Source organism: Mastomys coucha, unplaced genomic scaffold (assembly GCF_008632895.1).
Source record: "Mastomys coucha isolate ucsf_1 unplaced genomic scaffold, UCSF_Mcou_1 pScaffold22, whole genome shotgun sequence".
Classification (NCBI taxonomy): Eukaryota; Metazoa; Chordata; class Mammalia; order Rodentia; family Muridae; genus Mastomys; species Mastomys coucha.
The window spans coordinates 79,232,258-79,248,927 of record NW_022196905.1 but is presented as its reverse complement, the minus strand read 5'-3'; the positions used below and the strand labels follow the sequence as shown (position 1 = coordinate 79,248,927).

Below are 16,670 nucleotides of genomic sequence, written 5' to 3'. Positions count from 1 at the left end.
GCCTTGAACTCAGAAATCCACCCGCCTCTGCCTCCCAAGTGCTGGGATTAAAGGCGTGTGCCACCACTGCCCGGTGAAAGTTTTTTCTTGTATAAAATGAACACGTGACCTAATTTCCATTTCCCCGCAATCTTAAAGGTGATCAGTGGCTGTGAGCACAGCACTTTGATTACATGACTGTTTTCTACAGATGAATTCATTGGTCAGAATTAACTTCAACTGTCTTTTCCTCTAAACTGAGATTGCTCATTTTAAAGAGGGAATCACTGGAAACACTAGCACCAAGTCTTATACTCAAATATGATAGCACATTAGAACTCCCTAGTTGCGAAGTAGCTCTCGTGAGGTATATGCAGAAAATGGGTTCCATGGATGGTCTGTGGCTCTATCAGTGTTTAGACGAACTATATTAGTTACTCATGTTGGGTGAGCTGGCCTTCAGAAAGCCGAGGTTGTAAGATTGCTTGGGTTCATAAGTTTGTGAACATCCTGGGCAATATAGTGAAACCTCAACTCAATAAAACAGAACAAGATAGATTGTATTCCAGCATGCTTTCTTAGAGCTCCTTAATTGAATTTAATGGGTGAGAAATGGGAAGTATGCTCTTGGTGATTCTGGCATAGTTTCACAGGTCTGAGACCAGTAGATTAGGGATCAAAAAGGCTGAGAACGAGAGTGGGCTGAAGATACATTAAGACATCCAGCTAAGACTGCAAGCCTGACCTTTCTCCAAGTACATACCTGGCTTGTGTGTGAGGGTGAGTTCTCAGAGTTTTCAAATAGTAATTCTAAAATGATAAGTAGTTTTAGAGAAATCCAAAGTACCACTGAAGCATCATTAAATTTTAATTTGCCACATTTCATCTGAAAATGTCAGATGATATATGTATTTTGAAGCTGATTAAGTAAACACTGAGGAATTTTTGCACTTTGTCTAAAGTTAAATCAGAGTCAGATTAGGACCAAACAATAATTGCTATCATTTGAGTATGCTATTATGTAGTAACTTCCATTGTAAAACATTACTCATGTTTAAACTTTATAACAATCTATGGCTAATTTGTACTCATTCTGTAGATGAAGAAATGGATGCTCAGAGACATACTTTTTTTTTTTTCAATTGGTAATGGATGACAGAATTGAAAATAAACACAGGCAGGTCTATAAGACTCTAAAGCTTATGTTTTAATCACAATGCTGACCCATCCTTATGGGGCCTTTTCTCTTCATCTATGTGTGCCCTCTACAACTAGTTCAATGGTCTTACTGTGCCAAAACATAGAAAAGTTATATATTTTCAAGGACTGCTTCAGTTATTCAAAAAATGTTCTTTAAAATTGGCCTCTGCAACAGGAAGCCTGGAAATTCCATTCTACAAAGGTAGCCCAGCTCTGCAGGAATAGATAATTTGCATATGGCCACAAGAATAGGTGAATAGGTGAGTCATCAGCACTGGAGATAGAATCTGACCTCCCAGTGCACCTGTGTTCTCTGCATAGCTCAGGAGAAGAGACAGATTAGTGTGGGCTAACTCCAAGGCCCAGGAATTGTTGCTATGACTAATACTATTACAACTTAAGTAAAAATAGATGACCTTCTTAATAATTAACATTATACACTTATTATGTACATGTTGGCTTGAAATACTTAAACATCGTGGGATGGCTAAATTAAGCAAATAAACATGCACAGTACTACTTCAGGTATACTTTTCTTTGTGTGTACGAGAACAGGTAAAATGTACTCTCAGTATTTTTCATGCACATGATAGGTTGTTATTAACTGTAGTGGCCATGTGGTACAGTTGCTCTCTTGAGTTTAGCCCTCCTAGCTAGGTGAAAATCTGTGCAGGAGGAGTACAAACACTCCCTGGTAGATATTTGATCCCAACATATATTTTGTTCCTTATTGCCTTGTAGCAACCCTGTGAACAGCTAATTTTAATATCAGATGGCAGCATATACAGGGAAACCAAGGTTTGTGAGGCTGAGTCCTCTGAATCTCTGGATCCACGACTGGTGAAATTGAAGGCTTATTGTGCATGTTTTCACCCCAGTTCTGATTTCCCATCCTCCCATCTGTCTCTAGCATGTTATCAACCTCGGACTCCTAAGTATTTCCCTTGGAGAAGTGGAGTTAATTCCCCTTGTCTTTTTAAAGACTTCATTTACCTCTGCATACCAACTTTTCTAATCAAGAAAATTCCCAAACAATAAATTAATACACTTTAAAATAATCATTCAAAAGATATAGAGCAGTCAAGCCATTGTTAAGCACTTGGTCATTTCCTACCCAATTGAGCATTGAATTTTGAGAATTCAAGGTGCTCTAATCCTTGCACTAAACTGTCCTTACCATGGCTAACAGGATGTAGCTGCATGACTCCTCAGAACTTAGCACCGTATTGACCCCAAGATGACTGCTTTTGGGTCTTAGATGTCAAGAAAAGATGGATTAGGACCAGGTCTGGGAGGTTCTGCTGTTTTCCTTCTATAACCACTCATGCACATGTGAGTACAATTGGAAAGCAAATTGGTTTCTCGTTATGAAGAAAATATTGACAGTAGGTAACAAACATTGAATATTTATTTACTGTGTGTTTGGCAAGGTGCCAGGAGTTCTATAAATGTTTGCTGTTGAAGATCTTTATGAATTTGATTATGGCATTAGTCCAATTTGTTTGTGGGGAAATGTAGAGCCAGGGAGACAAGCAACTTCCCATCTAGCTAATGAAGGCCACTATAAGGGACAGACTCAGGCTGTTCAAAACCAAAAGCCCATGTTTTAGTGCACTAGGTAAGACAATGGAAACCATTAGCTTGAAGTTACAGAATTTGTAACAGAAGATTACTATTGTTTTTGAATATATAGAATAGACTATTATTTTCTCAAAGTCTTTAAGATACATATGAATGTTTAAAGGAAATTTATGATAGTATAGCTGTTTTAAAGCAAAATAGCCTTAGTCCAATGCATCAATATTCATATTGAATGTATATGGTCTAAATACTGAAATATTGGGCTGAAGGGTTTGCTCAGTGGCTAAGGGCATGGTGTGAGTCCTGGTGACCCGAGTTTGATCTCCAGAACAAACAGGAGGGAGACGAGAACTTACTCTTGGGAGTTGTTCTCTGATCTCTATGCACATGGTATGACATGTCCCCACAAACAAGCGAATGTCATTTAAAAAATTAAACATAAATGGACACTGAAAGAGATTTTTCAGATAGTATTTACTAAGAGTATGGAGACCTGACTGTTTTTCTTGTTGAAGAAACCCATCCTAAATATGATAATATAGAATAGTTAAACACACTATACAAAACTAAATATCACATATATACTACTCAAAATATATCTGTAAGTATGTATATTAACCTTAGAGAAAGTTGACTTTTGAATGAAGACAAAAGGCTAAACTGTTCAAAAAGATAGGAGTCCAAAATGTGTTTATCTCTATTACAGAACAGAGGTTTACATAAATAAAGTAGACAGTGCTGACGGGTAAAATTGGCAAAGTCACAGTTACTCCTGAAGATGTCAACTCTTCCCTCTCCTTATCTGACAGAACAAGTGGACAGAAACTCAGGTTGGACACAGAGACCTGAAAACACTAAAGCAATTTGGGCTGATTGACCTGTGGCAAACATTCTGCCCAAGAAGAGCAGAGTACAAATTCTTCTCAAAAGCATATGGAAAATTTATCGTGATAGAATATATAATGGACCATAAAACAAGGGACAGTACACTGACCCACCAACCAGACAGCATACACAAGCTGGTCCAGACACATATATAGCAGAGGACTTCCTGATCTGACCTCAGAGGGAGAAGATGCACCTAATCCTCAAGAGACTTGAGGCCCCAGGGAGGCAGGGAGGCTTGGTGATGGAGCATCCTTTTGGAGACAGGAGGAAACAGGAATTGTGGGAGGGGAGACCGGGAAGTGGGGCAACAGCTGGATTGTAAATAAATTAAAAGAAAATAATATTAGCAAAAACCAAACCAAACCAAACCAAACAAAAACAAAAACAAAGGACAGTACGATGTTTTAGCATCAGCAGTAGGCTTGGTGCTTACAGGAAAAAATGTTTAGGGTGGCCAAGGGCTGTAGTTATAGGAGAGGGGTTATCAGAAAGGAGTTGTGGCCACCATTCGATCATGGCTGGGTAGATGACAACAAGGAAGATTAATATTCAAAATCCTCACTTCTGATCATGATCATCTGCTGTAATGAGAAGATCCTTAATTGGGATGCCCGTGTTTTGAAGTGTTACCAATAAATTTATTATTCATATTCCAGAAATGGCACTGCTATTAGAAACATTAAACAAAAGCAGTCTATCATCTCTTTTTCGGAATTTTCCAGAAAGTTACTAACCATTTATCTTGAGGTTCTTTTCTCCTAAACATGGCATAAAATGGTAGTCAAATTACCACAGCTGATCTGTTCTGTATTTCAGTAGTATGCAATTTAACTAGGAAAGGCAGGATAAGAATAACAGTCAATGATGTGAGGAATGTCATTTAGTTTGGTGTAAAGCAGGTCTGGAGTCCGGCAGCTATGGGGTGAGAAGCTGGTAACTAGGTACTTAGGCTCCTTCTACCATGCTGTTCTCCCCAAATTAGCACATAGTTTGTAAGTCATGATCTAATAAGGATACTTAATCTCTAATTAATTAATCTGTGCTCTAGTTATGAAATATAAATCAGGAGTCTAGCCATCACAGTGGACTCCATTGGTATCTACTTACTCATATGGCAAGTTTTCTTTCTCTCTCTCATTCTCTCTCTCTCTTTCTCTCTCTCTCTGTTCTTCCTTCCTCTCTTTTTGTGGTCCTAAAGATTGAGTCTAGGTGCCATGAAGAGGGACCATGGCCCTGGCAACTCCTACAAAGGAAAACATTTAATTGGGGCTGGGTTACAGTTTCAGAGGTTTGGTCCATTATCATCATGACAGGAACATGGCAAGGTACAGGCAGACAAGGTGCTGGAAGATCTTGATCTATATCTTGATTTGCAGCAGCAGCAGCAGCAGGACACTGTACCACTCTGAGCCTAGCTTGAGCCTAGGAGACCTCAAAGCCTCCTCCCACAGTGACACACTTCCTCCAACAAGGCTACAATCTACTCCAACAAGGCCACACTTCGTAATGGAGCCACTCCCTATGGGCCAAGCATTCAAGCAGTCAAGTCATTGGGGGAGGGTGGAGTATTCCCATTCAAAGAACCAAAAACCTGGAGCATTCAAAGCCAGAATTCGCCCACTAAGATATCTCCCAGCCTTAATTTTATTTTATTTTTTTTAAAGGTTGAGACATTGTTTCATTAAGTTCTTCAGGTTAGCTTCTGAGTATTTGGGATTATAGGCTTGTGCAATCAGGCCTGGCCTCAAATGGTGGCTAATATCAATGAAGACCACCTTTATCCTACAGGTTCTCATGTTTCCTAGCTATTTATCAAGGATTTATTTATTAAGGAAAAAGACAAATAACTGAGATAGGCATTTTGGAGTCTCTACTTCAGGCAAAGGGGTGGAGCTACTGTGCCAAAGAGGAAGCAGATGAATACCTGACTCTAAGGTTGGAAAGCTAAATTTCAGCTGTAGATTTGGTAGCCATGAATTTATAGATATAAACTCATGGACGTTGGTAACTATAATCACTGGAGTTCTGATTTGAACACTTCCTTTGTAATTTCAAGCTGTTGATTTACATAGAAAATATATCTTATTTAAAAAAAGAAATTGAGAATATTAATAACATATTGATATTAAAATGCCAAAATTTTGAGTATAGTTAAGTATGCAATGATCAACTGCACTTGAAATTTAAATATTAGTACACATATGTTACAGGTTACTGTTTGCAGAAAGAAATTTGTTGTCACTTCCTGTGAACAATCATATTATGATAAAGAAAAGCTCTACGTATTTTCTAACTACACACTCTTTCTAAGGTATAGGGGACACAGGAGCTTGCAGGTTGCTTAGGGAGTCCTTGGTGGTGGATTCCTCTGCTTATCGGGAAACCACACCTAGCAGACAGGGCTTAGCTTCTGTTCCACCTGGCAATTCCAATTTTAAGCTTTATCATGGCCAAGGATTTTAAAACTAGCTTAGAAAACAAGTATTTAAGAGCCATAAGCTCAGCCGGGTGGTGGTGGCACACACCTTTAGTCCCAGCACTTGGGAGGAAGAGGCAGGTGGAATTCTAAGTTCGAAGCCAGCCTGGTCTACAGAGTGAGTTCTAGGACAGCCAGGACTACACAGGGAAACCCTGTCTTGAAAAAAACAAACAAAACAAACAAACAATGCCGGGCGGTGGTGGCGCACGCCTTTAATCCCAGCACTTGGGAGGCAGAGGCAGGCGGATTTCTGAGTTCGAGGCCAGCCTGGTCTACAGAGTGAGTTCCAGGACAGCCAGGGCAACACAGAGAAACCCTGTCTCGAAAAACAAAAAAAAACAAAAACAAAACAAAAAAAAAACCAAAAAACAAAAAAACAAAAAAACAAACAAACAAAAGAACCATAAGCTTTTCATAAATTTGATACTTAATTGATACATGTCCATGTAATATTTTCAGGGGCTTTTATTTTAAATTGATGCAAAACACAACTTATGGTAGCTTGAAACATTGAAAGGTGTCAAAAATGACAGGTAAAAGATTTCCTAACTTCCTTCTTATATGTGTTTCCTAAAAGTAGAACTATTGATAAAAATAAAAAATTATGCCAGGCGGTGGTGGCGCACACCTATAATCCCAGCACTTGGGAGGCAGAGGCTGGTGGATTTCGGACTTCGAGGCCAGCCTGGTCTACAGAGTGAGTTCCAGGACAGCCAAGGCTACACAGAGAAACCCTGTCTCTAAAAAAACAAACAAAACAAAACAAAACAAAAATTACTTGTAGTGTCTTAAGTCTCTTAGCTTGTTGCAAATCATGTCAAATTGTCTGCTGTTGTAGCCAACAGTAAAACAGTATATTTGAAGAATCATATGAAAACTGGTTAATACATTGAACATTGTTTATAGTAATTTCTGGATTATTTAAGATATTGAACATTAGTTCAATACTAATACTTATAAAGAAGCTGAGGTAAATTTCCATTTATGCCCATTGATTCTTAAGAAACTAAGAACCTATAACATCATATTGCCGGAGGCTGGGTTACTGGGGCTACTCTGATGTTTGTACTCATTCTGTTCCAAGTCAGACTAAGACTAAGGCCTCCTGTCAAGCAAACTCTCACTGGAGGACTAAGGTCAAAAGTCTGGGGATGTGGTAGAATCACGGTTAACATTAAAGAGAGTGCTTGACTGTCTGGTGCTCTGTGCTGGAAGTGACAGGAAAGTCTCCGGCTCAGACCCCTCGCGGCCTTCCTTCTGTATACCCCTCCACAACACACACAGTAGTGCAAACATGGCTGGTAATTCCTGCCCCACCCCATCTGAGAGGTACAATCCCCCAGCTTGCCTAAGCTAATAGCTAAATATAGGATTTCTGTTGAAATATCTTAGAACTTATTGGTTTATCAAACAATACGATATCTAAAAGCCTAATTTTATGCCTACTATTCTAATAATCTTTAGCTATTTTATAATACAGTAATGCTTCAAAAGCAATTTCAATAATAATTATGAAAGCCCAGTCAGATGTTTTAAAAATGTATTGTAGTCCTTTATATCTGATTGATTTCATAGAACTCCCTTCCTATCAAATTCCTTTTAATGAACAGTGATCAACACCACCAGTATTGAGGGACATAATAAGAGTATTAAGCAGCTACTTTTGTTTAGATGTTAATCATAGAGAGTGAAGTTCATTATATTACACATTGTGTTTTTTATGGCGGCCTAATACTGGTGTTGATCAACAACTGCTCTGCTCTTTTCTATGGGTACTAAAAAGAAGATGCCAGATCAGGATTTGTTCTCCCTCTGTTGTTGCACATTTTGTTTGGGGTCTGTTTTCTAGAAACCTATTCATGTTGTGGCATGACTCAAGGATTTGCACACTTTGTGTGCAAATACTTTTAGTACCATTTCCATTTTATACTTTTAATTACATTTCACTGCCTTCTTCTACCCACAAACTTAAGCATCAATTGTTAGTAGCAATAACAATAGCACACACACACAGACACACACACACATATACACACACACACATACTCATACACCTCTATTATAAGTCATCTTAAATCAGTTCAGTTCAATGTGGGAGACAAATAAAAGTCTTTATGATAAGAATACTGAGAGATAAAATTACCCACCATAGGCCCTAAATTAATATCCAGAGCTGGAAATAAAAACAGTTTTTCTTTATTTGTATTGATGTTGTAAAAATAAAATATAAATAGTTGTTTGGTAACTAGATGACATTGTTGCTTTAATTACAACTTCCTTATGGGAATTATTTTTAATTATTATTATAGGGATTAATCACATAATTCAGTGCACAGATTAAGGTGATACTTTTAGATATTTTACAAATGTGTTCTGTACATCAATGAATAAAATAGAAATTTTTTTTTGCAATTTTATAAGAGCAATTTGCTTAGATTTCTTCTTAACAAATTAACAATAGTAGCCGTAAAGATAATTCGACAGAGAACATTACTCTTGTAGAGGACTCAGGTTCAGCTCCCAGCCTCACACCATAGCTCGTAACCATCTGTAACTCCAGTTCCAGAGGATCTCATACCTTCACCTGGTCTCCATAGGCACTAGGCTGGCAAGCGGTGTACATATGAAGATGCCAGCAGTATACTAACACGTTAAAAAATAACAGTGGCTGGACAGTGGTGGTGCACACCTTTAATCCCAGAACTTGGGAGGCAGAGGCAGGTGGATTTCTGAGTTCGTGGCCAGCCTGGTTTACAGAGTGAGTTCCAGGTAGCTAGGGCTATGCAGAGAAACCTTGTCTCAAAAAACCCAAACAACCAAACAACAACAACAACAACAGAGCCAACGAAAGCGTCCTAACTGTCTTCATTAGGGTTACTAATGCTGTGATGAAACATGACCAAAAGCAACTTGGGGAGGAAAGGGTTTATGTCACTTACAGTTCTGTAGAACAGTTCATCATCAAAAGCAGTGAAGGAAGGAATTCTAGAGGCCACGGAGGGGTGCTGTTTACTGGATTGCTCCTCATGACTTGCTCAGACTGTTTTCTTATAGAACCCAGGAACACCAGGCCAAAAGTGGCATCTCCCACAATGGCTGAGCCCTCCCCCATCAATCACTAATTAGGAAAATGCCTTACAGTTGGTACTTATTGGAGGCATTTTCTCAAGTGAGCTTCCCCTCCTTCCAGATAATTCTAATTTGTGTCAGGCCAGCACACTACCTACACACAAATATACTTTTTATTTTGTTTCTACCTTGGGTATTTAAGTAATTTTGTTTTAGAAATATAAGAAAGAGTGAAAATCAACAGGTCCTAACAATCCAAGTTTCTGTCAATGTTAAGTGCAGCTTAGGCAAGTGGGAAATCAGGCACAACCCCATAAGCCAAGCTAGTGCTAAACATGTTGTAAACACTGAAGAAATGATTAATTGATGTTTCTTTTTATTTTACTTTTGAAACAGAGTTTCTCTGTGTAAGCCTGACTGTTCTAGGACTGGCTCTGTAGACCAGGATAACCTTGAACTCAAAGATCTGCCTGTCTCTGTTTTTCTAAGTGCTGGAATTAAAGGCATTCACCACCACACTACATTTGCTTTTTTATTTTTATTTTTTAATCAAAAAAATTAACATGTGCACTCATGTATATGCTTGTGGAGGTGTGCATGCTCATGAGTGTGCACCTGTGGGTGCCAGAGCTCTACATTAGGTGTCTTCCTCTGCTGCCATCCACCGTGGATTTTTTTTTTGTTTGTTTTGTTTTTTTTTGAGAGAGGGCATCTCACTGAACTTGAAGCTCACACCAACTGAATATACTGGGTGGCAAGTGAATCCTTGGAATCCTCTAGTCTCTGCCTCCTTGTGCTGGGATTACAGCATTTACTGCCATGCCTGCCCATGTGTGTGTTGGAGATCTGACTTTGTCCTCGTTCCTAGGCAGAAGCACTTTATCCCTTAAATCTGCAGCTTTCTCTGTTATGTCTTAGGAACTGACTGCTCAGGAAATTTCTAATGTCATAGATTCTAGGATGTTAATACCTGGTGTTTTCTTTCTCCTTTCCTCCTTCCTTCCTTCCTTCCTTCCTTCCTTCCTTCCTTCCTTCCTTCCTTCCTCTTTCTCTCTCTTTCTCTTTCTCTCTCTCTTTCTCTCTCTTTCTCTCTCTTTCTCTCTCTTTCTTTCTTTCTCTCTTTCTTGTTCTGATGTTATAATGTACAATGACTCTTAAACATGTCTTTTTATTTGCCTTTTCACTTTGTTGGCATTGGTAACAGTTTTATAGCAGAAAGAATATATACTTGGAAAATCATATGTTTTAAATATGAATAACATTACCTGTAAATCTTGGTCGCCACATAAAGTATTTTATGAAAGTCAGGCCTTCTGAACTAGCAATTATTCTTAACAAGGTCTGACTTACCTTTTGTTGTCTTTAACATCCCAAGTTATTTCCTGAAACTAACTAAAGTGGACTCCATGTTCATTGAGAAAGATCCAACAGAACAGTGTAGAACTGAAAAATGACCTTTTGCTACTTAGTATACTCAACTTTGCTTCAGTTCCTGAAGAAGGAGCAGCTCTTGAGTATGGGGTAAAATGCATACAGAGAGACAAGGCTCACACTTATTTTAGGAAGGTACAAAACCAACCAACCAACAAACCAACCAACCAACCAAACAACAAAAAAGAAAAAAAAGCAAAACAAAAAATGCCACTATTGATTCTCAGGGTGAAAAGACAAACCAGAACAGAGAATTGTTAAATCATCCCTCTCTTTCTTTTTTAAAAAAGATTTATTTATTTATTTATTTTATGTATATGAGTACACTGGAGCTATCTTCAGACAAACCAGAAGAGGGCATTGGATCCCATTACTGATGGTTGTGAGCCACCATGTGGTTGTTGGGAATTGAACTCAGGGCCTCTGGAAAAGCAGTTGGTGCTCTTAACCACTGAGTCATCTCTCCACCCCTTAAATCATCTCTTAAACACACAAAAACATTTTGTGGGGTGATAGACTCTGAGATACTGTACATAAGGGGCAATCAGAAGAGCTTGCTACGTGGGAGCAGCATGAGGTTTAATCACTAAGCCAGTGTCCATGGCACTTATAAAAAGACATTTTACTAGAATAGAAAGTGTTTCAGAGACTATGGAGTTAGAAGAGAAAACTGTTATCAAGCTGTGGGTCAAATACTGGTAGGAGATTTCCAGGACAGTTTCTAAAACAAGTTCATTGGCCATTCAGTGGAAACAGATTTGCCATATTAGAGTGAGAAAAGATCATTAGGATTGACTTGTATCTATAAATCAGTCATAGAAAACTATAGTTTAGGGACCAAATCGGGTTTATTAGCTGATTTTATATGGTGTTTAAACTAAGAACAATTTTCACATTTTTAAGTGATTGAAAACAAATCAGAAGAGGTCATAAAAATATTTTGACAGTTAAAAAAATATAAGTAATTTAAATATCAGTCTCTAGAAATGAAAATGTACAAGACACAGCTGTGCTCATTTGATTCCGTATCATCCATGGCTCTATTTAGGGTATAGTGACAGATCAGAGTAGCTGGAGCAGAGAACCCACAGCCTAGGAAACAGAAGGATCTGTTATCTGAACCTTCACACAAAAGCTCGCCAGACTCTGGCCGAAGAAGTTGATGATAATTCTTTAGGAGTATCCAAGTTCTGGACATCGTGAGCACGCTTGTTAGAACAGCTAGGTTGCACTGAGCTGCCAAGGGGGAAGGAATGTCAATGTCAGCGCTGGAAGAATGTCAGCATCAGGGAGAATGAAGGAGAAATCAGAGAGCCACTGTTCAGAACACAGTGCTGACTGAGTTACGAAGAGGCGTGTTCTGACAAGCCCTCCTCAGAAGTGTTACACTCCTTTCTTAGTCATTGCTTCACAGCTTGCTTGCAGCTCCACCTTTCACTCTCCCTCACATTTTGTAGTTACTGCCTTTTCTTTTTATAGAACAGTTCTACAGTGACATATTAAGGAAAATGATATTGATAACACAATGTTGGGCATATTACTCGTCTTCCAGCAATTCGAGGCCAGACGAATATATCTGTACCTTATGTGTACATTCACTCTCTCTAATTATACGCTTTCTCCAAGAGAAAAGAAACACGAGAAAGCAGTTTGACAGTTTGAAATAACTGAAGGGATTACAATTGAAAAGCCTGTCTTAGAGTAAATGTAGGTGAATTCAGCTAAGGTTTGGAGTGGTAAAGAAGTGTTTGCATAAGTATTCTTGTGCAAGAGGTAACTGATGACACAAGCATCCACTGATATGGGAAATAGATTTGTTCCTCCATTTTATTGATGTTTTTGAGAACACTTTCTAACTATATCCACTTTAGAGCAGTTTAATATTGAATGGCTTTCTGAGAAAAAAAAGAGGAACTAAAAATGATGAATTATACCTTAATAAAGGGAGAAAGGAAACTGTTCAATGGCATGTAAAACAATGCAAAAAAGGTAACTAAAAATAATAAGTTATACATTAATAAAAGGCAAAAAGAAACCGAGTGAATTGGCATGGATAACAATGTTACAGATTGGGGAAGGAAGAGATAATGTTTCAAATGTCGAATGTCTTACTAATGTGGACAATAATATTACTACTGATAAAATAATTATGATGACCACTACTGATATGCTTATATATTTTTCACACAGACATTCAATGTAATAAACTGACAGCATTTTTATCTTCACAGAGCTCATCAGGTTAGAAGTGGAGAATAATAATCCTTGTTTTTCATACAGAGAAAATATGAGAGAGTACTGCATCTACTGAGATATTACTATTTAATATACTATATATGAGATATTACTATCTAATAAAGAAGCTGAGGGCAACACTCAGAAACACACTCTCATAAATAATGTTTATCTAAATTCTTTTGACTAGATTCTCTCTGTCTTTGTCCCATCATGTCCCTCTTACCTCTTAACACTGCGGAAAGCAAGTGACTTATACATTGTGAGAATCAGGAAGGAAGCCAGTGTGGTGCCTTAGGACAACAGTGAAGTGGACTACACACACACATACCCATGCACACATATACATGCACACATGCGCACATACATACCACATCTGATCTGCCTTGGTCATTTTTTCATTCTTTATAAGCTATCATTTCTCTTTTTCCTTTTTCTTCTCCATTTAATTCAAAGAATATTGTTTAAAGAAATCTACCATAAAACCAAACTATGCATGGGTTCAAATGAAAGTGCCTTTCACTTCTTATTCAACTTCTTGCTAATAATTCAGTGCCTCCTATATTTTTTATTATGCACACACTATGTAATAATTTAAAACCTTAGAATGCAAAATGCATCTCATTTATATTCACCGTTATGTTTTTTGTTTGTTTGTTTGTTTTGTTTTGTTGAGACAGGGTTTCTCTGTGTAGCCCTGGCTGTCCTGGAATTCACTCTGTAGACCAGCCTGGCCTCGAACTCAGAATCTGCCTGCCTCTGCCTCCCAAGTGCTGGGATTAAAGGCATGCGCCACCACTGCCTAGATCAATGGATAACTGACCATTTTCATGTTAATACAAGCAGATTTGCCCCCATCACTTAGTGAGTACTTAGCATGGATTTCTATACAGACTAAAAGTCACTGTCAAACAAATACAACTTATGGCATTTCATTATCTCATCACAGTAATCACATGCTACCTTCTGTAAGCATAAATTGGTATTTTTTATCTGGTATTCACGGACTTTTGTTGAAAACCCTTCCCTTCCCATATCAACCACAAAGTCTCGCTTACGTCTACTATGTGCATCTCCTCCCGTCTTCGGCAGCAGATGAATAACAAGCATTCAGAGACGGAAGGGACAGGTCTCAGGCTGGGGAGCTTCTTGGGCACGAGGGCACATGGAATAATAAGCACTCCTGGAACCAGTAATTTTGTGCTGTAGTAATTGCTGTTCTAGGAACAGGTGTTGGGAACCCGACTCAAGGGAGATCACGGAGGTCAGAGAGAGGGCACTTTTAGTTTCCATGACTACCATCCCACGGGAAGATCACAGAAGAAAGGAGGGAAACAAGAAGGATCCCTTGGGCCTAGCTACTATATCCTACAACCTGCAGCAGGGGCAGGCCGAATCCTGTGGGGATGGTGACACTGATTTTCCCTATTCAGTGACCAGACAAACCCGTACAGACCGCCATTGTACTGCAGGACCAATGTGAAAATATTTCCTGATGATTTTATATCACCAGGCAACGAGTCTTCTTGATTTCTGTAAGTTAAAAAACAAAACAAAACAAAACAAAAAACAAAAAAACAAAGCTTTTATTGCAAGGTGCTTTGCGATTTGCAAGAAGCTTGCAGAGCTCACTTTGGAGCTGAACACAGGCTGGGTGCCTGTGCCTTCAGGTGGAGAGACTCAGCGCAGCATTTGAACGGCTTGAGCCTGAGTCAGAGCTGGGAATGGAAAGGCAGGACACTCAATCCTTTTAAATGAGACTCAGTACCCAGAACTCCCCCACAAGGACCTTATATTCTCTCTTTTATGAATTAGATGAGTAGCATTCTAGAAAGAAAGAAGCCCATGGGAAACAACTAGTTAAAAAAGCAAAGCAAAGCAAAGCAAAACCAAATCCAAAACCCCAGCATCATAAGCCCAAAGCCTCCCCAAGCACTGACTTTATTTTTTCTAGTGTTTGACTTTGCTTACCAACTAGAATATGTAATCTGAATGGTTGGCAACATTACCCAACCAAGCCAAAGCCTGGTCTACAATCAGGGGTTAGGAGTGTGCCTTGAGGGGAAGATGAAGTCACACGGAAGGGGCTCTCTGACATCAGTGAAGCTTACAGTTAAATATTAGTGCAAACACCCGGGTTCTTCGGAGGTCTTCCATAATCCCATCTGTGCATTTTCAAGGTCTGGTTTGGAGTTTAATCATAAAATTAGAAGGCAAGTAGAATTAGATCTGCAGCGTGGTATATATAGTTGAAGCTTTACTATACTTCATAAATCCATTTAAAATTCTACTGTCTAGAAATAAGCTCTACGGTATCCTACTATGGAGCTTGGTCACAGATTGTTGGACACATGACAGCTAACTTTTCTAGAAGCCTCATGTACTCTTGTCATCATTTTACATATAGGACTTCTGTTTAGTCCTAACAAATAAGGACTAATAAGGATAAAAGGGCCATTACTATTATCTTGGTTTTGTAAAAAAAAAAAAAAAAAAAAAAAAAAAACAGAGGCACAGAGGAATTAAATTACTTGCCCAAGCTTGGGCACTCAAAAGCAGGATTCCTGTCAGCAGCTGGAAACCAAGGCAGCTGTCATCTGAACGCTTCTCATTTGCCTGAGGTGCAGATGTGGCATGCACTTCCATATAACCCATCCATCTCCTTTCTTCTACAGGTCATGTGTGGTGAGGAGCAGAAAGAGAACTTGTGTGGAGCCCTGGGTTATTGGCCTCATCTCTTTTTTATCCCTGATTGTCTTGGCAGTGTGCATCGGACTCATTGTTCACTATGTCAGATACAGTAAGTATGAGATACTCTGGCATCTTGTGACCCATTCCAATTGTTCCTCATGGAATTTCCTGTTTTGGCTTGCTTCAGGGCGATTTCTTCATCACTGTGATTTATTTGCATTAGCTAAGCACTCTTTGAATGCTTAGTGCTTTTCTCTTAATCCTCAGAAGCCTAGGAGAATCCTTCCTTCTGTCTTTGGTGTACCAGTGTTTCCTGCTAGGAGTAGAATGCTACTTTTCAAAATAAGTGGGAAGTGACAAAGGAATCTTCAATAAAGGAAGACCACAGGTTAGCTGGAATATAATGTCTTGAGCTGAGGTCACAGGATAATAGCCTTGATTTAAAAAAAAAAAATCAGCTCTATCAAAATCTTAACATTCCAAAGAATGAACTACACCCTAAAATAAATATCTTGTAGGGCTAAGCTCTGTTCTGTGTTAAGTTGGAGACGTGTTCACAATGGTATATGGCTGAATAAGTGCCTATGTCATTGAAAATCTCATCTTGGGATGTTAGTGATGACAGAGGTCAAGATATACTGAGGTTCATTATGAGGAGGCTCCCTCTGTTGTTAGGAGGTTTTCTCTGCCAGATGAACTCCTCTTTGCTGTTATTAATCATGTGCCCAGGGGACTACAGATATAACAACCCTCCTGAAGTTTCTCTATACTGTTCCTTGGGTTTTAATTAGTTGACTCAACTATGCTCTCTTAGTTTAATATCTCCCTGTGTGACTAGATTATGTTTTGATATTGAAGGCCCCGAAACCATAGAAGCTAATCACTTGAAACTAATTTAATTGGGAATTTGACAAAGATGCTTTCCTGTACAGAGTAAGAATGATTGGCAATCAGATTTTCATCATCTACTATCTACCAAGTACAAGGTCAATTTCTAAAACAAAGTAGATACATCTCTTTTTGAGTGGTTTAAAGAAAAATAATACTCAAAACAAATATTTTTGGGTAGTATTTATATACATGCTATTTTTCTTTTTTCTTTCTTTTTCTTTTTTTT

General features: G+C 38.6%; 1 protein-coding gene across 1 annotated transcript in view; it reads left to right on the top strand.

The window, feature by feature from the left end:
* The window catches only part of LOC116070578 (transmembrane protease serine 11E), a 45,203-nt gene that overhangs the window by 3,541 nt on the left and 24,992 nt on the right, over positions 1–16,670 (top strand). The window contains exon 2 of the mRNA XM_031342010.1: positions 15,538–15,662. Coding sequence (XP_031197870.1) covers positions 15,538–15,662 — 125 coding nt within the window. The remainder of the gene's footprint in view (positions 1–15,537; positions 15,663–16,670) is intronic.